The 22298-nt window shown below is 33.7% G+C and overlaps 2 protein-coding genes across 2 annotated transcripts; one reads left to right on the forward strand and one right to left on the reverse strand.

Annotated features, from left to right (window-relative positions):
* The first annotated feature begins 2296 nt into the window (after positions 1-2296).
* LOC112726281 (ATP-dependent helicase BRM) lies at positions 2297-13079 on the forward strand. The gene is made up of 14 exons (XM_025775614.3): positions 2297-3015; positions 4224-5540; positions 5670-7010; positions 7172-7284; positions 7529-7616; positions 7714-7800; positions 7984-8076; positions 8164-8247; positions 8332-8535; positions 8734-8982; positions 9058-10602; positions 10696-11220; positions 11748-11999; positions 12149-13079. Exons 1-14 carry the CDS (start codon positions 2836-2838, stop codon positions 12776-12778), a joined length of 6708 nt encoding a protein of 2235 aa, XP_025631399.1. The 5' UTR covers positions 2297-2835; the 3' UTR covers positions 12779-13079.
* Positions 13080-16729: 3650 nt separating this feature from the next.
* LOC112726283 (ubiquitin-conjugating enzyme E2-23 kDa) lies at positions 16730-19830 on the reverse strand. Its single transcript, XM_025775615.3, has 6 exons — positions 19552-19830; positions 19321-19400; positions 18665-18779; positions 18515-18567; positions 18281-18409; positions 16730-17123 (listed from the first exon to the last, which is right to left on the reverse strand). Exons 1-6 carry the CDS (start codon positions 19593-19595, stop codon positions 16990-16992), a joined length of 555 nt encoding a protein of 184 aa, XP_025631400.1. The 5' UTR covers positions 19596-19830; the 3' UTR covers positions 16730-16989.
* Positions 19831-22298: the final 2468 nt, after the last annotated feature.

Consider the following 22298-nt stretch of genomic DNA (forward strand, 5'->3'; position numbering starts at 1 on the left):
CTTAATATGGATTTATGAGGTACAAGACAAATCTGTGAGATAGCTTTTTATGAGTGTCAGAATGTAGAACTCAAATTCTACGAGTTATTTGATTTAAAAATTTTGTTGAACAAATCGAATGGTCTGATTTGGAACTGAAGAAATTTATTCTCTGTGTTCTTTACATGTCAAAATTTTTATATGAATGGGAAAATCAAATCGCACGGTTTAACAATTCGGACCGTCCGTTTATCATGAAGGAACTCGCATGGTCCGAATTCTCTGTTACTCTGATACCACACAAATATGAAGTACCTGTATTTTTTATAACCCAATCCAATTCCATTGTTACTTTCATATTCAAATTTAAAAAGGTGAAGGTAACGGTATGCGAGTTTCTACCTCCTTTTTTCGAACTTTGTTTTGATATATTTTTTTCTTATATCTTCTCTTGTTTGAATTTTAAAGGCAATAGTATTAGTTTGGGTTAGTTGAGTTCACAAATTAATATATAACAGTTTGTGTGTATGTTATATTTAAGTTTGTGATTTAACATTCCTGACCCTAATTTTACTACATCTCTTCAAACAAATAATGCTAACTTTGTTTTACTCGAATTCTATTATTAATTAAGGTTTGCATTGTTAATGAAGCAAGCATAATAGGCACAAAAAAAAAATGCTGAAATATAGGAATGAATGTCCCCTTCAAAAAGGGTATTCAATAGTACAAATTACAGAGCTTCTATAAAGTGAAAATATCAAAAGAATAATAATGAAGATGAATTCAAATTTTGCAAGCTTGTTAGTTCATGGATGAGGATGACATTGACCTCAATAGTAGCATATAGGATAATTTTAAAATCAGAGTTTCTCAAATGATTTTGACTATATGCCAAATTGGGTCAATACTTCAATCTAACTTGAAAATTATTCATACTTAGAACTCGAATTCAAAATCACTATTATACATTCATAAAGGGAAAATAACATTGTCATTTGAATCAACTACCAAGTGCTAGCTTCTTGAGGGCATATTCAATAGTTAACAAACTTATTAAGGGTTCAAACATACATACATAAATTTAAAATTTTTATGGTATTTCATAAATTGACTATCAAAAATTAATACATTATAGATTTAAATTTTATTTAAAAATTTGTATTGATTACTGTATAAATAGAATTCAAAATTTTGACACTTAATTAAAAAAATAAGTGAATTACCATTTCAGCCAACCTAAATTGATGAATTTGGAGTTAATTCTTAAAGTGATTATTGAAATTTGTCGCTTCCATTTAAAAGATTATTGAAATTTTAATTACACTAATAAAATCATCGCGACTGAAAAAATTGCACCATGACAATCTCCCATCCCTTTACGTCAAGTTACTCTTCACGTCGTTAGTGATCTCACACATACCCTTCCATGTTGAATTAGAGAAAATAATGTGACTTTAGTTATCGGGCTAAATACTTGATTAAACGATGTTGTTTATTCTTAATGAGTCATAAAACATCTTATTTTTCACAAAAAAATATATATGACCATTAAAATTAAATGAAATTTCATAAAAAATTTAACGTTAAAACTACAACAACAATGTTTTATCTAAGAAAGAGAATAAATGATTAACATGATACAATCTTTTCAATCTTAGAAACGTTTATATAATACAATTGAAATTTTAAAATTGTTTCTTTAAACAGCCAATCTCAAAAACTACTTTAATATTTAACTCGTTAATTTAATTTCTCAAATATGTAATATTTTATCTTTTGAAAATAGATATATCTTTTCAATAAATTTTACTAAACTCATAATTATTATTAGAGCACCTTGTTACCAATAAAATTGAAAGTTTTAAACTTGAAATATAAACAAATAATTATTTTTAAAAATTCATTCTAACCATTTAATTAACCTAATAAATATTTTTAGGGTACATTTAACATACTTTTAATTAGATATTAAAGCATATTACTCCTCAAAGTAAATTAAAAAAAAAATAAATAAAGGGTAACTCCACTTCCATATATAAATTAAAAAGAGTTTTAAGTATATTAAAAAAATTAATATTTTAATTATTTTAACAGTTGATTTTAATTATAAAAAAAAATATATATAATATATATTAATTAAAATTAACGATTAAAATAATTTTAATACTGATATTTTGGATACACTTAAATTTTTTTGTTTGTAGATTATAGAGTATAGATTAGAGAACAAGATGATGTAATTTTGGGAAAAAGGAGGGGCAATCTCAATGGATACCTTCCGTTAAAAAGGAACCAAAGCAAACCCGACCCAACTATCATTGTCATTTTTTTAAGACACAGAGAGAGATTTTAATCTTTCTCTCACTACCGAGTACCAACCTCAACCCAAAATTAAAAAAAAAAAAAAGAAATCAATTTTATTAAAAAAATTAAAAAGAAAGTTAGGGTTTGACCAGAAAAAAATTGCACACAATCGCGTGCGACCCACATAGTGGAATTCACCGATTCGGACAAGCCTCGTTCCTCTCAGTGAACCTTCGCCCCCCTCTCACCAAAGATCCACACCCACTTACCCCTCTTCTTCTTCCGAAATTCGCGGCTTTTTTTGGAGAGAGAAAATCGGAGCTTTTTAGAGAGAGAAAAAATGGCAGATGCTTCTATACCCTGAATCCAGAACAACGAAAAGATTGGGCCTTTCTTCAATTTTGTACTGATTTGAGGCTTTTTTAACCTTGTGGGCTCTCCAATTTTGATGATTTTTGAGTTTTTCTGTTTTCTTGAATGATGGGGTGTTTGTACTGTGAGTGATCTAAATTTGGGGGTTGGGGAATTTGGTGGGTGGATTTGTGCTCCATGCAGTCAGGTGGCGGTGGCCGGAACCCTGGGGTTGGCCGGACGGGCTCCACGGCGACGTCGTCAGCTGCGGCGTCGCCGTCGTCTTCGTCTTCGGCATCCCAATTGGGGCTTGATCAGCATCATCTTCAGCAGCAGCAGCAGCAACAGCAGCAGCAGCAGATAAGTTCTAGTAGACAGGTGTGGATTTTTTATGGAGGGTTTTGAAGCTGAATTTCTATGATTTTTTTTTTCCGTAAAAATGTGCTCTTGAACAATGTTATGGTTTTGGATAACATGGCTTATCGGTAGTGTGATTGTGTGAGTGAGGGGTGTGGTTTATGCCTTTATGGGGTGTGTGTGTGTGTGTGTTTTTTTTTTTTTTGGCCAGTATTATCATTAGCAACTAATTTGACTTGATTCTGAGTCAGCTATTTTGCAGTTGCTTTTGGATTTTTTGTTTCTTCGGTTTATAGGATATGGCTTCAGCAATTAATTTGACTTGAGAATGCAACTGCTGATAGTGAATTTATGGAGCTTAATTATTTTGTAACAGTTGGTTTGGGGAGGGGACTTGGGAATTGGGAGTGCCGTTGATTTTGGAAATTGGGATGCAGTGGAATTTGCATTTGTTTATTTTATTTAAATTTATGACAACCTCGTACCTATCTTGTTTTGTTGGTCCGGTTTTGGTTCGTTTTGGTTTTTCTCTCTTTCCTTCCTTTTAAAGACCAATTAAATTTTTGTGTACTATGAGTCAAACTAGGCATGTTTCAGTTCAGTGGAGTGCTGCTAGGTAATGTTGTCAGCTTTTGAGTCAGAAGTTTCCATTTGATCACACAAACAATATGAACTTTGCTGTGGTTTTTGAATTTCTTAGCTAATTTGTCTTCTTACATTTATTTTTATGTTCATATGGGATCTAAAATTATTGGCAACGGAAAACATTAACCCTTTTTGTGTAAACTACTTTTCTGAAATGTTGGTGCATTTGCTTTTTGGACTTAAATGACGATTAGATAATTATATGAATGATTTTCTGCATGTCATATTGTCAAGGTGGTTTGGAATCAGCTATATTGTTTCTGGTTTTATATTGTCACTTAAGTGGAGGGCACTGTCTGCTTTTTTTCTTCTTATGTACTGTAATTGTATAGGGCATATTATCCATGGAATTTTCATTTCTACTTACACCTTTAACCTTAAAATATCTAAAATCACCAGTACAATTGTGTAAAACTTTCCACTGAATGAACTTGTTATACTTAATATTTTTTTGGTGGTTATTTCAACCTTGATATTGATGAAATTCGCATTATCACCTTACATCTTTGTGTTCTTTTAAACTTCAGAAAGAAACGATTAATGGTTTCGGGGTCATGACCTTTTTCCCGGTTTTGTATATGCAGTCATTTCAACAACAGTTACTTAGAAAACCTGAAGGGAATGAAGCTTTCTTAGCATATCAAGCTGGGCTCCAGGGTGCCTTTGGGAATAACAATTTCTCATCTCCTGGTGCCATGCAATTGCCCCAGCAGTCTCGAAAGTTCATGGAATTAGCTCAACATGGTGCCAGCCAAGATGGCCAGTTCAGGGCTCAAGGTGTTGAGCAGCAAATGATGAATCCTATGCATCAAGCATACCTTCAATATGCACTTGCACAACAAAAATCTGCGATGGGAATTCAGTCGCAGCAGCAAGCTAAAATGGGAATGTTAAACCCATCTCTGAAGGATCAGGAAATGCGCGTGGCAAATCTGAAAATGCAGGAAATGATGGCTATGCAGGCTATGCATCAAGCTCAAGGATCATCATCTAGGAATTCTTCCGAACATGTGTCACGTGGGGAAAAACAGATCGAGCCAGGACCGCAGACAGCTCCTGATCAGAAGACTGAAGGAAAGCCTTTATCCCAAGGACCAGCTATTGGACATGTAATGCCTGGCAATGTGGTGAGACCAATGCATGTGCCAGAATCTCAGCAGGGAATTCAAAATTTTATGGCAATGTCTGCGCAATACCAGGCTATGCAGGCATGGGCACGCGAACGCAACATAGATTTGTCGCATCCTGCAAATGCTAACATAATGTCGCAGCTCATTCCAATGATGCAGGCAAGGATGGCCTCCCAACAAAAGGTCAACGAGAGCAACGTTGGTGTTCAGTCAACACCTGTTCCTGTTTCAAGGCAGCAGGTCACTTCTCCAGCTGTTGGAAGTGAGGGTTCTGCACATGCTAATTCGTCAAGTGAAGCATCTGGGCAGTCAGGTTCTTCAAAAGCCAGGCAGTCAGTTCCACCCGGCCATTTTGGCTCCACAACAAATTCTGGCATAGGCAGTGGCTCCAGTGACATGGTGATGCAGCAACTTGGTGCTCAAGGAAGAGAGTCTCCAGCTTCTTTGAGGCAACCAGTCTCAGTGGGAAATGGAATGCCCTCTGTGCATCCTCATCAGTCTTCTGCCAACAGGAACTCAGGTGCAGAACATCCCATGGGTGCAAAAACTTCATCATCTGGTTCAGAACCCCCGCAAATGCAAAACTTAAGGCAGTTAAACCAATCCTCATCTCAGGCCGGAGTTCCAACAAATGAAGGTGGCTCGGGAAGTCATGCTAAATCTCAAACGGCACCACCAGCTCAGATGCCTCAGCATCGGACAGGAAGCGTGTTTACCAAGCAGCAGCTTCATGTTCTTAAAGCCCAAATACTTGCATTTAGGCGGCTGAAGGTTAGATCTCTGCTTCATTTCATTCTATCTGTCTGAGTGTGTTTGCATTATTTGTGCATGAGCTATTTATATATTCCTATTAAAATATGCTGCCTATAATCTAATTTTGCCTTTTCTATTTGTTGATAGAAAGGGGAAGGTACTCTGCCTCAAGAACTTCTACGTGCTATTGCTCCGCCGCCTCTTGAGATGCAGGTGCAACATTCAAATCATCCCACAGGAGGACAAAATCAAGACAAACCTTCTGGCAGTATCGCGGCAGAACAACCAAGGCACACTGAACCCAATGCAAAGGATTCACAATCTATCCCAGCTATTAATGGACAGAGTTCTTTAAAGCAGGAACCCTTTCCCAGAGAAGAGAAATCCGTTGTACCACCGGTTCCTGTGCAAGCTGTTATGCCACCTGCACCAAAGGAATCTGCTCCAACATTATCTGCTGGAAAGGAAGAGCAGAAATCAGTTGCATGCCCTGATAAGTCAGACCAGGACAGGGACAGTGATCGTGGAAAGAACAGAACTCCTCCTAGGAATGATTTAGTGCTAGATAGGGGAAAGGCGGTTGCACCGCAGGCTTCTGTATCCGACTCAACCCAAATTAAGAAATCGGCACAAACAAGCACTGTTTCCCAGCCAAAGGATGCGGCATCTACTAGAAAATATTGCGGACCCCTATTTGATTTTCCTTCATTCACTAGGAAACATGACTCTTTTGGGTCATCGATGATGGTAAACAATAATAATAATCTGTCACTGGCATATGATGTCAAAGATCTTCTTTTAGAGGAAGGCATGGAAGTACTTAACAAGAAACGTACAGAAAATTTAAAGAAGATTGAAGGGTTGTTGGCAGTGAACTTAGAGAGGAAAAGGATTAGGCCAGATCTTGTGTTAAGGCTACAGATTGAAGAAAAAAAGCTTCGCCTTGTAGACCTTCAGGCACGTTTAAGGGACGAGATTGATCAACAGCAACAAGAGATAATGGCAATGCCGGATAGGCCATATCGTAAGTTTGTAAGGCTGTGTGAGCGTCAGCGTATGGAACTTGCTAGACAAGTGCAGGCATCTCAGAGAGCTTTGAGGGAGAAGCAGCTTAAATCTATATTTCAATGGCGTAAGAAGCTTCTTGAGACACATTGGGCTATTCGTGATGCCCGTACTGCCCGCAACAGGGGTGTGGGTAAATATCACGAGAGGATGATGAGGGAATTTTCAAAACGTAAAGATGATGACAGAAACAAAAGGATGGAAGCTTTAAAGAACAATGATGTTGACCGATATAGAGAGATGTTACTGGAGCAACAGACTAGCATGCCAGGCGATGCTGCAGAAAGATATGCTGTTCTCTCAACTTTCTTAAGTCAGACAGAAGAGTATCTGCATAAATTAGGAAGTAAGATAACTGCTGCCAAAAATCAACAGGAAGTGGAGGAGGCAGCAAAATCTGCTGCTGCTGCTGCACGATTGCAGGTATGCTTCATCAACTTTTCCCCCTCCGATGTTCTGAGAACTTTCCGTAGTGTGTTGTTGTCAGGGTTCTGGTTTTTTGATGGCTTCTAATGCACTATTTGAACTTATTATGTGAGATTTTTTCTATGCCAGTGATCCATTATTTGTGTTTTTAACTCTAGGGTCTTTCTGAGGAAGAAGTAAGAGCTGCTGCAGCTTGTGCAGGGGAGGAAGTAATGATTAGAAATCGTTTTCTGGAGATGAATGCTCCTAGGGACAGTTCATCTGTCAACAAGTGAGTTTGTGTTAGTTAATCTCTATTTAATATGCATGTTTATGATGATTTGTTTTGTTGCAAAAATGCTTGGGAGATTGTAACTTTAGCAAATGTTGCTCAAGATATTTTTGCTTATTTTATTCAATTTTCAAGTGCCCTGATCTTGTTTATAATGTTTTTTTTAGAATTTTATTAAATTGGCCTTGTTATGTGTAACAATGCTTCGGGTGCTTGATTGTCACCATTATTGGCTTCTCTTCAGGTATTACAACCTTGCTCATGCTGTGAGTGAAACTGTGATTAGGCAACCATCAATGTTACGTGCTGGAACATTGAGAGACTATCAACTTGTAGGTTGCTAAATCATATGAAATACTCATTGAGTGGTTGTTTTATTTTTTACCCACTCAAGCAAACTTTCAGGATTTAACATGTTATTTTTTCAAGGTTGGTTTACAATGGATGCTTTCTTTGTACAATAACAAGTTGAATGGAATTTTGGCGGATGAGATGGGTCTTGGAAAAACTGTGCAGGTTAGTAATTCCTTAAGATGGAAACAAGGTTTATTATGTACTTCTTTGAGTGACTTCACAATTCATAATAAATTTTTTATGTTGATCATTACATGATTGTTTGTCCTTGTAAGGTTTAAGGCTAATGCATGATCATTTAATGAGTTCTTGTGTGTGTATAATGCTAAAGTATTTCCTTTACAGGTTATGGCATTGATTGCATACTTGATGGAATTTAAAGGAAACTATGGCCCGCATCTTATAATAGTACCGAATGCTGTTTTAGTTAACTGGAAGGTGAGTTTTCAACTTTTTCACTAAGGATATCCTTATTTGTGTGGTTATGCGTGCTTTTTGACATGAAAAACTGTGTTCATTATGCAGAGCGAGTTTTATAATTGGCTACCATCTGTGTCGTGCATTTTTTATGTTGGAAGCAAGGATCAACGGTCAAAATTATTTTCACAAGTAAGCATGCCTTATCTTATTCATAAATGTAGGGAGAGTGCTTCATCTTCACTGCCAATTTCCTTCTCTGTTACATTTTTGCAGGAGGTTTGTGCTATGAAGTTTAATGTCCTTGTGACTACTTATGAGTTCATCATGTATGATCGATCAAAGCTTTCAAAAGTCGATTGGAAGTATATCATAATTGATGAAGCACAGAGAATGAAGGATAGGGATTCAGTCCTGGCCCGTGATCTTGATAGATACCGTTGTCAAAGGCGCCTGCTTTTGACAGGAACACCATTACAGGTCTGATATGATTTGATACATTTTGCTTTGATGTATATATTAGTATCTAGATTGAATGCATTCATTTATTTTTGTTGTGCTTGCCCATTCGCTTGAAGAATTAATCAACTTGCTATAAGAGAGAAAAAGAACTTTACACAGTATGTTTATGCTATACATTTTGTTGACGGAACTATTTATGCTCTGATATCACTGCAGAACGATTTGAAGGAACTCTGGTCACTTCTAAATTTACTTCTTCCTGAGGTTTTTGACAATAGGAAAGCCTTCCATGATTGGTTCTCTAAACCATTTCAAAAGGAAGGTCCTGCTCCAACCCAAAATGGGGAGGATGATTGGCTCGAGACTGAGAAGAAAGTTATCATTATCCACCGACTTCATCAGATTCTTGAGCCTTTCATGCTCAGGCGTCGTGTTGAAGATGTTGAAGGCTCACTTCCACCTAAGGTGCGACTAAAATAGCCTTCTTGACAAGTTGCACTGTATCTGTGGCGCTGGACTAATATTTTTTCTGCATTGCAGGTCTCGATAGTTCTAAAATGCAAAATGTCCGCTGTTCAAAGTGCAATTTATGATTGGGTCAAATCAACTGGTACCCTTCGTCTTGATCCTGAGGATGAGAAGCGTAGGGTTCTAAAGAATCCGGTCTACCAGGTGAAGCAATATAAAACTTTAAACAACAGATGCATGGAGCTCCGCAAAACTTGCAATCATCCGTTGCTTAATTATCCCTTCTTCAATGACTTATCTAAAGATTTCCTTGTAAAGTCTTGTGGAAAATTGTGGATCCTGGATAGAATTCTCATTAAACTTCAAAGAACAGGACATCGTGTTCTACTGTTTAGTACCATGACAAAACTCCTAGACATCTTGGAAGAATACCTGCAATGGCGAAGACTTGTGTACAGAAGAATTGATGGTACAACCAGTTTGGAAGATCGTGAGTCGGCTATAGTTGACTTCAATAGCCCTGATTCAGATTGCTTCATCTTCTTGCTTAGCATTCGAGCTGCTGGACGAGGTCTGAACCTTCAGTCTGCTGATACAGTTGTTATATATGATCCTGATCCGAACCCTAAAAATGAGGAGCAGGCTGTTGCCCGAGCTCATCGGATTGGACAGAAAAGAGAGGTTAAAGTTATCTATATGGAAGCCGTTGTTGACAAGATCGCTAGCCATCAGAAGGAGGATGAAATGAGAAGTGGAGGCACTGTTGACATGGAGGATGAACTTGCAGGTAAGGATCGCTACATAGGATCTATTGAGAGCCTCATAAGGAACAATATTCAACAATATAAGATAGATATGGCTGATGAGGTTATTAATGCTGGACGCTTTGATCAAAGAACAACACATGAAGAGAGGCGTTTGACACTTGAGACATTATTGCATGATGAAGAGAGGTATCAAGAAACTGTCCATGACGTTCCATCATTGCAGGAGGTAAATCGAATGATTGCCAGGAGCGAAGAGGAAGTGGAACTGTTTGATCAAATGGATGAAGAGGAGGATTGGATTGAGGAGATGACAAGGTTTGATCAAGTACCCAAGTGGCTTCGAGCCAATACAAGGGAGGTGAATGCTGCTGTTGCTGCGCTGTCAAAAAGACCGTCAAAGAACATTTTAACTGGTGGTACAATACCTGTGGAACCTGGTGAAGAAAGGAAAAGAGGACGGCCCAAGGGGAAAAAGCATCTAAGTTACAAAGAAGTAGATGATGAGAATGGAGAGTACTCCGAAGCAAGCTCTGATGAAAGAAATGGATATGCACATGAAGAAGGTGAAATAGGAGAATTTGAAGACGATGGGTATAGTGGTCCTGATGGACCTCAACCCATCGATAAAGATCAGTTGGAAGATGGTATACTTTGCGAGGCTGCCGGTTATGCATTTCCTAGATCTTTGGAAAGTGCTGGAAATAATCAGATGGTTGAAGAGGCTGGTTCCTCAGGATCATCCTCAGACAGTCAAAGATTGATCCAGACGGTATCTCCATCAGTTTCCTCTCAGAAATTTGGTTCACTTTCTGCACTAGATGCCAGGCCAAGTTCGATACCAAGAAAGATGGTATGTGCATTGATTTGCATCTTGAATTTTCCATTTATTGTTTGTCTTGCTCTATCTTATTCTGATTAAATGTCTTGTAACTGTTTTTGCCAGACAGATGAGTTGGAAGAAGGGGAAATTGCTGTTTCTGGTGATTCTCACATGGATCATCAACAGTCTGGCAGTTGGATTCATGATCGTGATGAAGGTGAGGATGAACAAGTTTTGCAGCAACCCAAGATTAAACGTAAACGTAGCATGCGTGTTCGACCCCGTCCTGTTGCTGATAAACATGAAGAAAAGCCTGTCAATGAAATGGCATCTCATTTAGCAATACAAGCAGAACATAAATATCAATCACAGCCAATGGCCGACATAGAATCAAAACGATTGGTTGAATCCAAACCAGGCAGGCATGATTTAAATGCATCATTAAAAAATAAGCGAAGTTTACCTCAAAGGAGAGTTGCCAATACATCCAAATTACATGGCTCACCAAAGTCTAGTCGGTTGAATAGCATTCCTGCCCCTTCAGAGGATGGTGGTGAACATTCCAGAGAAAGTTGGGAGGTGAAGACCATCAATTCAAGTGGATCTTCGGCTCATGGCACTAAAATGACCGAAATCATCCAGAGAAGGGTATGTGTCATCAATTGACTGTTTTGATGTCTTTTTCTACAATGACAGTCTTTTTTGTTAGCATGGTTGGAGCGGATCTTGCGTGTTACGAGAACAGGAATTACTAATTTTCTAAGCTTAATTGACAATAAACCACTAAATAATTTGATGCCAAAGTAACACTTCACCTTGACAAAAGACTTCTGCATTTGATTCCTGTTGCCTTATGGTAGGTCATGTGTAAATATATTGTAAGCCCTTGCCTAGGCTAGTAACATGCCCTAACCTTTGTTGGAATGGAGCAACTCCCCTATACTTCCATGTACCAAATATAAATAGGGGGAAGAAAAAAGAGTACAAGTTCCTTAGGTATCTGATTGGAGGTATATTTTTTATCGGCTGCAATCCCGTTAATATTTAACTTTTTCGTTTCCTTTCTCACTAGGACGTTTCATGTTAGTGGTCTCCATCGATATCATCTTAGACATTAGTGTCTGCTTGCTCAGTGTCTTTAAGTATTTAAAGTCTTACTACTTCTACATTTGCAGTGCAAAAATGTAATTAGCAAGCTACAAAGGCGAATAGACAAGGAAGGTCAACAAATTGTGCCCTTGTTAACAGATTTGTGGAAGAGAATTGAGAATTCTGGGTACAGTAGTGGATCCGGGAACAGCCTGTTGGATTTAAGAAAGATTGACCAGCGGATTGATAGATTGGAGTATAATGGAGCAACAGAGCTTGTATTTGATGTGCAGTTCATGCTAAAGAGCGCAATGCAATTTTACGGCTTTTCGCATGAGGTGAGATTTCTGTCATTTTGCACAATGAATTGGTGGTACTTTGGCCTTTTGGTGGCAGCTGTAGCACTGTTTTGGTGTATGTGTTCTTCTTAACTCTTGCATGCAAAATTTTGATCTGTTGAAATATTGTTGCAAAATTTTACTATCAGGTAAGAACTGAAGCGAGGAAGGTTCATGATCTATTTTTCGATATCTTGAAAATCGCATTTCCTGATACGGACTTCCGAGATGCAAGAAGTGCGCTTTCTTTCGCCGCCAGTACTGTAACATCCCCAAGGCAAGGAGCTGTTGGTCTAGGCAAGAGGCACCGGCTGATAAATGAGGTGGAAGCCGATCAATACCCTTCACCGAAGCCACTGCAACGCGGTTCAGCTTCTGGTGGTGAAAACAGTCGGGTCAAAGGCCATGGCCTGCAAAAGGAATCAAGGGCCGGAAGTGGCAGCACCCGGGAACAGCTTCAGCCGGACGATTATCCAGTGCTGACTCATCCAGGTGAACTTGTGGTTTGCAAGAAGAGAAGGAACGATAGGGGGGAGAAATCATTGGTGAAGCTGAGGACCGGCCCTGTGTCGCCAACTAGCATGGTTCCGGCTATGCGAAGCCCGGGGTCAGGTTCGACTCCTAGGGATGCTAGACTAGCGCATCAGTCTCCTCATGCACAAGGGTTGGTTGGCCAGCCATTTCAGCAGCCAAACGGCTCCGGTGGTTCGGTTGGTTGGGCAAACCCCGTAAAGCGACTACGGACGGATTCTGGGAAGAGGAGACCAAGCCATATGTAGATTTTCTCTCAAAGAACACAAAAGTCATGGTATATAATGAACATATTGCTCCTAGTTTCAGAAAGAGTTTTTGGTGGCCCTTAATCTTGATAGAGTTTACCCCTCATACTGTTAATATAGAATTTAGGCCCTGAGTTTGTATTTTATGGCCACCTTAATGTACTTGAATGTAACTTGTTTCTTCCATTTTTCTTTGGATATCTGCATCCTGCAGGTATTGCTTTTCTTTTTAGATAGTTGAAACTCTTGTATAGTAAATTCTCTGGTTCATGTTAGTCCATCAAAATTTCCCCTCTACAAAGTGCTCTGGAATTTATGACTTCTTTGTGTCTTAGTAAACTAAAGAGAAGGAAAATTAATCCATTTTCAATACTTATAAAATAATAATGACCTAAAATTATAAATAAACTATGGATGAAGTATTATTAAACTTTGTAAGAGAATTAGATATATTTTATATAACAATTGCATAGATCTGTAGTAGATAGGTATCACATTTACACCTAATATTTTATGAAAGCTTATGACATGAGAGCAATTTAAAACATATTTTATATTTTAGTCATATAAAATGTATTCTCATAAATTTAAATCTGGCATAGATCAAATACAAAATAACTATTTCAATTTTAGTTTTGGCATAGATCAAATACAAAATAATTATTTCAATTTTAGTCTTTCTATTGTAGTTTTTTTCAGAAATAATTTTCAAATCATTGTTGGAAACCTGTGTTTCACTTATTCCCTTTTTCCATTTGATGTTTTTGGAAAAAATAGAACAAAACAATGAGTTACCCACAGGTGTCATGTGTCATGAGTTACCTTACAAATTTGAACCAAACCTTGTTCAAATGTAAAGTGGAATTCCATGTTGTTTTGCAATCACTGATGAAAAGACTTATTCTGCATGATTTTGTTTCCCATTAATTAGAAATTAGAAAAAAGTCTTAATATTGAGCAATCCCATAATTGTTTACCATAAAAGTTTGACACATAGTTTAACAATCAATAATCATATAATTATTATATCATGCTCCTAAATTTTAAATAAAGAAATAAACTGTTTTTTTGTTATAGTTTTTTATGATATCAAATTAAATATATTTTAACCAACTTGGGTTGGTCGAATGGTTATCTCAAGCGTCCGCTTAAGCAAGTGTCGGAAATTCGAACCCCGCCTTGTGCATACAGTAATTCATTAGCCAGCGGCAGACTCTTAAATGGAGCTCAAATCCACGACGGATTAGTCCTTAACCTGTCGGGTTGGGGGATACTGTTTGGGTAAATCTAAATATATATATATATATATATATATTTTAACATTTTATCTTATTTTGAATAGGTTGAACTATACATTTTTCTTTTACAATTCTAGATGGATTTAATATTTATTTTACAGAAGTTTCATGAAGTTGATATCAATGGCTAGAACTATTTTCAACTGTTATCTTTTCAGTTTTCACACAATCCAAAGGATTCTAGAACTTCTATTTGGCTTTTTGGGATGATCATTTACAAGGTGAATTAATTTCCTTTAAAGAAAAGCTTTTTCCTTATCAAATGTCAAGGCCCACATAGCATGACTTTTTCATTTGTCAAGTCCTACATTAGGATCAATCAACTTTGTTGGCACAAAAGCAATTTGAGACTCATAAATAGGCATTTTTTATTTGAACAATTTAAAGCAATTTTACAACTAATCACTACAAGAAGAATGAGAAAGAAGTCAAAATAAACGCAAGTTAAAAGTGCCATAATAATAATTATAAATGTTAAAATTTTACAACTTATATATATTAAGATTCTTACTATTATATTATTTAGTTTGCTTATACATATTACGTAAAATTTTTACTCTTTTTTATTTTTTAATCTCTCATATCAATTGACAAAAGTTCATCTAAATAAGTTTAAATTTGACATATTTTTTTACTAAATAAATTTATTTTTACTCTTTTTTATATTATATTTTTTGTATTTTTTATTTTTATTTATTTTTTTAACTCAAATAAGTTTAAATTTGAGACATCTTCTTACTATATATATTTAAATATATTATGATTATAAACTTAATTTATAATTTTATATTACGTTTTTAGTTTTTCTCATTCTCATTCATTTTTTCTAATTTTTTTTCTTTAATTATTTATAAACCAAAGAACACCGTATGAGAAAATGAAATATGACACCTAAAATAAATGTAAAAATGGAAGCAACAAATGAAGATACCTATGTCTTTTCTAAAAATAAATGAATTCAAATTCTTAAAATAATAAACTATATTTCAATTTATATTATATTTTAGTTGAATAATTATATAGAATTATATACAAATTATCAAATAAATATTCTGTAAAATATTTTAATATAAAATAATTCAAATAAATATTAATTTATATATTATCTAATCAATTTCTAAATAATATAACACTTATTAGAACACATTATATAATATAACTAATTTTTCTCTCCACACATTGTATGGAACTCACTCTAATTTAAATAATGGTTGGAAGACATGGATGTGCTAGATATTCCTCTTGGTGGTCACAAATATACTTAGAAAAATGGAAAGATTGCTAGTAAATTAGATAGGTTTCCGGTGTGGTTTCAAAAGCTACTTGGTATCAAGTTAAGAGCGTTGAAATACTCTAAGTGCTTTTTTGGGCGTCATTATTTTGATAAAAAAATATTTTTTTTTAATGAAAAAAGATTTTTTTCTTTTATTTTTTAGCGTGTTTGACAAATTTCTAATAGTAAAAGTATAAATACTAGAATAATAAAAAAAATATCTTTTTTTTAGAAGCTGTAATTTACATCTTTTTTTAAAAGATCTTTTTCTCTTAAAAAAAATGTTTTTCATGTAATAAATAAACAAAAAAATATTTTTATATTTTTATACCCAAACATAATTAATAGATAAAAAAATCTTTTTGCACGAGATACTCAAACATAAAATTACTTTTACTTTTCCTTAAGATCTTTTAAAAAAATATAACTTAAAAAAAGATCTTTTTTTAAAAGCTCACCCAAACAAGTTCTAAATCAAATCATGCTGCGTTCATATTTTAAGCCTTTTTTTAAAAAGAACTTATTTAAAAAATTTACTTAAATTGGACCTTATTTTGAGGAAGAATGGAGAGATTAGGGACCAAAATGGTTCAAAGCACTTGATGTGTGGTTCTTTCATTCTTAATTTAAGATGTTTAGCTAATGGTGGAGGAAGGTGGAGGGTAGAACACTGGCAGAAAAAATAAAAAAATATAAAGGGGCTTATTATAAAGTATGGAATAAGGATAAATTTGGCAAGATCAAATAAAAAAAAAAGCTTTAGAGTTTAGAGAGAAAAAGAAAGATTTAATAATTACCAAAAAAACAAGGAAAGATTTAATATCTTTAAAAATGTTCTTGTTTAGGAGTTTAAAGGAAGGACAATGAAAAAAGTTCTTTTATTGTTAAGGCATTTTATGATTTACTAAAATAATTTATTAAAAAAATTTAGCTAATTATGACATTTTAATGCTTTTGATGTATTCAATGCATTAATAAAAATATAAAACATTTAATTTTTCAACAATTTTTATAAAAAAAATTTCTTTTTATGATGTTTTTAACTCTCTGCCCTAAGGATTTAACAAAATCTTTATTAGAATTACTATTACAATAAATGTAACTTCTAAATGTGACATAATTGATAATTCAAAGATTAAATAATACTAGAGACAATATTTTAATATTTAATTATCTAAATGTGAATGAATAAATCAATAAATGAGTATAACACTTTAGATTTTTTTTTAATGATTACCAAATTGACAAACCAAAATGTTCAGTAACAAAAAAAAACAGCTAAAATATGCCTTATTTAACCTTTATTAATTGTCGCAACAATTAATGAATGCTAAATAAATTTTTTTTTTTGTCTCCGCAGCATTACTGATGATTACCAAATTACTGCAAAAATAGCTTATGGATTGAACAAGAGAACTACATTACATTAGGAAATCAAATGTTGCATCATTATTTACATTGACTAGCTAAGAACAAGGGAGGAGAATTCCCCCCCTACCAATAACAACAATCAAAGTTCATTTCCATGTAATGAGGATGTTAATTAACATATAATAACTAGAACATAATTTACATTTTACAGGTAATAATTAACATTACATTGTGATTTGTGAGTGAACAATGGCATCATAATAAGGCTACTATGGATCTGCCTTACCAGCCACTTGTTCATCACTTGAATCATATTCATCTTCAGTTAGTTCCTCATCATCACTAGACTTGTCTTCTGTTGCATCTCCTATGTCTTCAGCCTTAGCATACTTCTCACAATATTCTAAACAATTTCAAGCCAAAAGCATAGATACCAACAAGTGTTAAATTCAGATATGTTTTGGTTCTGAAATACAAGCCAGAAGTTAAAGAGAAATCGACTCTTATAAGCTAGTTCTCGAACCGTCGAAGTTAACTGTTATGAGTTTGGGGAAACATCTCGGATGCATCGGGTTGAACTTGCTGCATCATGCAACAATGTAATCCAATGGTACAAATATGAATTATAAGAATGAACCATCATGATTTAGATCTATACCATTGGATTATCTTTGTGCATGATGCATTATAGCATTGTCCTCATAAACCAACCAATATCTTATTGTCTTGGAAGCATCAACTTTAGAACTTGGTGCAATAGTGCATCATGTACTTAGGTAATTCAATGGTTAGATTTAGATCATGAGTGTGATATTAATCATGATTCAAGTCTACACCACTGAATCACCTTAGTGTATGATACATCAAGTTCAACCTAGTGCATCATAGCATTATCCAAAGTGAGTATTGAATCAACAAAAGACAGGTACTAATTTCTATACTTGCCATATATGAATGATATACAAATACCATGAGAGATATGTGACTGCTTCGGTTGACACGGTGTAAAAGAGGCCACAAAGAAGAAGAAGAAGGTCATGTAATTGAGATGTAAATTATGTTCATCAACAATCTCAATCAAGGGTTTACTTCAATTGTGATAGCAAGCAGATATCATCTTTTTATCTACTTGCACAAGTGGTAATATACATAACAAAGATGGAGATAAGATTGTATCTTCTTTTTCACAAGAAAATTTAACACCTAAAGGTCCATTTGGTTTTAAAGAAATTAAAGGATTGAGAATTAGTTACGAAAATGTCACTTTAAAAGTTAGGTGCATTCATAACTCGATGTATTTTGACATAAATTGTATCTAGATGCATTGAATTGATAATGTATCAAATTTCCAAAGTGAGAAATACTTTGAAACAAAGGAAGTAGTTGAATTATATCCCTCCTGGTTTAGACTTTAGAGTTCACTTGTAGCCACGGTTAAAAAGAAAGAAAGAAAAACAGCAAAGAAAACATAATAGGCGCGTATTGCTCGAAAGGGGTAAGCTCACATGATCTAATGGTCTAGTACAAACAAGAGATGAACATTCAGCAAAGGATCAATACCTTTAACCCTTTGATCATAAGAAGCTCGATCACGCATCATTAAAGCAGCAGCTTCTCCATTCAAGGGGTCTGATGGATTCGGATATAACAGAAGTTGTGGAAGAAAAACCTCAAACACATTGACAAGATCTAGAAAAGTGCAGATTTTGACATAAGACAATGAACCAAAAAGATCAAACTGAAATTGAATAAAACCACAAGTTTTCTCAGAGGCTTGTCGAAAAAGATCATTACCAAACATGGGGCTCCAGGTTTGATTGATAACATCTAGACAAACCGATCCTGACCTGAAACAATTGTTATTTCAAGATGATCATTCACTTAGTAAACACCTCAAGACAGAAAGTTTCAAATTCAAAGCATTAATATGATTGATATTCTTACATCTCATCGACATTTGGATGATAGATCTTATTAACAAAGCCTATGGAAGGAGATTTATAAGGATAAGCATCTGGCAGCTCAACTCTTACTTTCCAAACACCTCCATGATAAGGACCTACCAAGAGCCATCAAGGAGATCAAAAGCAGAGATTGAATTAAAAGAAAAAAACAAAGAACAATCACCTTTCTCAAAATCAAACATTCCAACTCAGTTTAACATCTTGAAACCAGAACAAAACAATAAGCAAATGGGAAAATCTATCAATCATGGTAACTGGTAAATAATTGGTTATATTATATAAAGCAAAAATCCAAGAAAAAAAATCATACAAATATTTTTATGTCTAGAAGTAAATGTCATATTCCTAATGAAAATGTCAAAACAAGCATAAGGGAAAATCAACAAGGAACACTTAACAGGTAATTGAGTTGCAAAATAAGAACCAAAACTCATTTTGCTGCCCCAAATTAATATTCAGCACCACAAGCAATCAATCAGTGAATCAACCAAAACATCAGTCACAACATAAGCATCATATTGCTGCAACCCCAAATCCAAATCCAGAGCTACCAAAGTCAAACATCCACCATCAACAATAAAATAAACAGTGTTTAAAAAAAATAGATAAAGAATCAAAAAAAGGAGAAGAGTTTACTCTCATTAGGTCCATTGAAATGGACATAAAACTCTTGCATTCCATCATTGATCATCTCCACCTTGTAATCACTCATCATCCTACAAGAAAAAAAAAATTAAAAGAGAAAAAATCAGAAGAAAAAAAAATCAAAATCAAAAACAGAATTTGAAGTCAAACCAGGACACCCAACAGGTAAAAGATTAAAACTTGAATGACAAATAATAAAAAAAAAATAAGTTGGGAATTAACAGTTTCATAAGGTCCATCTCTCGCCGCTTGCTTGGGGAGGACATGTTTTTTCCCTTTTTTTTCTCTTTCACTTTGTTCTTTACTTCTCTTTAGAGAGAGAGAGAGAGAGAGAGAGAGAGAGAGAGAGAGAAATGGAATTGGGAGAAGATGAAGTTTTGTAGGGAGAGACTTGCTTATGCAAGTAGAAGAAGCAAAATTGGTTCAAGCTCAATTGCAGAAATCAATAAAATTAGTGATCTTCTTATGGATAGATAATAATAATATTATTATTATTATTCTAATCAAATTATTCTAATTCTTTTTATGTATATCATTATTCTTTTTCTTTTTTGTTAATCTGCCATTTTATTTAAAATGTATATAATTATTAAGAAACTTAAAACTAATAAAACATATAGATGTAATATTATTAAATATTTTTAAATTAATAGAAAGAGAAAAAAATAAAAAACTTCAATACCTTTATAAATTGAGAATATAATTTTTATAATTAAATAAAAAATGTTACATTAAAAAAAGTTAAAAGTAACATATATTGTAAAAGAAAATTAAAATTACAAATAAAAGAAAAAGTGTCACAGGTGTGGATCTCCAGTATTTCAGGAAATCGATATTATAACACCTTTATTTATCCCTATCACTCTATCAATCTTTTTATAGGGTGAGATTTAATGTGTTCGAGCAAAACTTGGTATTATAAGATTGAGTCTTTTTTTTACTATAAGAAATTCTCGTAGATCCTATTCATGTCATATTCGGATGAGTAAGATCCTTTTAAGACAGAGACAATCTCAAAACATACTTAATGATACTGGATGAGAAAGAAGAAAATAACACTAGCTAAGTTTTTAGAGAGAGAAAAGAGATTTAGAACATTTTTTGTAAAGTAGAAAAAGTGGATACGTTGAGGTTGAAGTGAGCTCCTCCTTTTTTAGAGATCTCTAGATGACAATAATATCTTACAAAATTTAAACAAGACTATTATATAATGCGAGCTGGAGGATAATAATAAGTTTTATCTCTTTCTGACTTTATCTAGACAAGTGACAAATATCACTTTATTTTATTGCACTCAATAATTATACATAGTAACGACATTACATTAATAAATAGACAATTTAAAATAATATTTTAAAAGGATCTTATTACCATCTAAAAAGGATGATGTATCATCAAAGGCCAAATTAACCGCTCTAATATTCATGTCGGAATTCTATAAATAGGTAAACGAATCTTTAATATTTTCTTCATTAGGATCTTGAACATTTTATAGATATGGATCATATAGTTCTGAATATGAATTTTCAGTATCCTTAGATATTTCTGCATCAATTCTAGTTAAATTTGATAGTAAAACATATATTCTACCACCTAAATTTTCAGAATTCAGATCTTTATCAAAATTTCTATTTGTTGTTGGTATACGTCTCAACGTACTTGACTGTTAAAAAAAAATTTTCTCTGTTCTTAGAGTGTAAAAAAGAATATTATCCAAATTGATTAGTTATACATAATATGAATTTGGACCGAAACTTTTAGAGTGTATACATCTTAATTCTTAAACTAATAAAACTAATGTATCAAGACACAATCTAATCTAAATACCTTAACTTTTTTATTTTGGGTAAAAAACGGATACCAAGTACATGCTTTATGTTTATATCTAAGTTCATTGAATTGAATTAGAGATATACTACTTTATACAAAAATAATACTCAATAGAAGAGCTTTTTTTCGATATCTTTTAATTCGGTAGACAAAAAATTAGTTTATTACAAATTAAAATTTTATTTAATAATTTGTTATTAATTAATAAATTACTAAATATTTAAATTAATACTCAAAATTTTAAATTTAAATATTTATTTAAGTAGAATAATAAATTAATTGCTAAATCAACTTAGATTCGTTTAATGTAGTCAGTAATTTATTACCACTTTAGATGCCTTGCACGTGTAAGATTCTTCATATGCAATTACCATGCTGCCCTTTCCTATGTGATTCACATTTCACAGTAAAAAAACAACCAACTCCTTTAGCTATTAAATTCCTTTAATTCATCGTTTTGGATAAAATATTTTTGAATTTACCTTTACTAATAGAATAACAAATTAAAAATATTTCAAAAGCTTTAAATTATTTTTCAATAATTTGATTATAACATAAAAAGGGTAAAATTTATAAAAGTTGCATTGTCATGGAAACTAGCTAGTTTAATGTTTTTATGGTTTTTGAAAAAATTAATCCAACCATAAAAACATTCCACATATTAATTAATATAACGACAAATGAGTTAGTAATAATTTAGAAGACAAATTTAAAGGACAGAGTCCTAACTTCACTGAAGATCATTTTGCTTTTGACAGACAAATTTTTGGGCGGTGAGCATTTTCTTTTGTTTTGATATAAAATAATGATAATGATAATGGAAGCATTTGCGTGTGAAAGTGAAAGTGTGATTCACTTCATTTCTTGGGTTATGGATTTCTAGCTGGACACAAATTTTGGATCACAAATATCACACTTTTTCTTTTTGACATTGTGATTTGTGAATAGGGTAAAAAACTAAAAATATACAATTGTTAATAATAATCAATAGAAATTGTTTATTATTATACATTCAAATTTTTTGTTTAAGGGAATCAATTAACATTCTTCTAAAATAATACAAGATTAAAATTGGTTGCATCAGCTAGATTTTAAGTAGCATTTAAAAAAAAAAACAGAGACCGAAAGACTGAAACTAA

Source organism: Arachis hypogaea, chromosome 12, assembly GCF_003086295.3.
Source record: "Arachis hypogaea cultivar Tifrunner chromosome 12, arahy.Tifrunner.gnm2.J5K5, whole genome shotgun sequence".
Taxonomy (NCBI): Eukaryota; Viridiplantae; Streptophyta; class Magnoliopsida; order Fabales; family Fabaceae; genus Arachis; species Arachis hypogaea.

What these genes read in the sequence shown, in the direction of transcription:
- LOC112726281 (XM_025775614.3), top strand. Translation starts at nt 2,836, where the DNA reads ATGCAGTCAGGTGGCGGTGGCCGGAACCCTGGGGTTGGCCGGACGGGC. An exon ending in CTGCTGCTGCACGATTGCAG is followed by an intron (nt 7,011 to 7,171) that starts GTATGCTTCATC and finishes TTTTAACTCTAG; the next exon opens with GGTCTTTCTGAGGAAGAAGT. An exon ending in TGACAGGAACACCATTACAG is followed by an intron (nt 8,536 to 8,733) that starts GTCTGATATGAT and finishes ATATCACTGCAG; the next exon opens with AACGATTTGAAGGAACTCTG.
- LOC112726283 (XM_025775615.3), bottom strand. Translation starts at nt 19,595, where the DNA reads ATGTCCTCCCCAAGCAAGCGGCGAGAGATGGACCTTATGAAACT. An exon ending in TTTCAATGGACCTAATGAGA is followed by an intron (nt 18,780 to 19,320) that starts GTAAACTCTTCT and finishes GGCTCTTGGTAG; the next exon opens with GTCCTTATCATGGAGGTGTT. An exon ending in AACCTGGAGCCCCATGTTTG is followed by an intron (nt 18,410 to 18,514) that starts GTAATGATCTTT and finishes GCACTTTTCTAG; the next exon opens with ATCTTGTCAATGTGTTTGAG.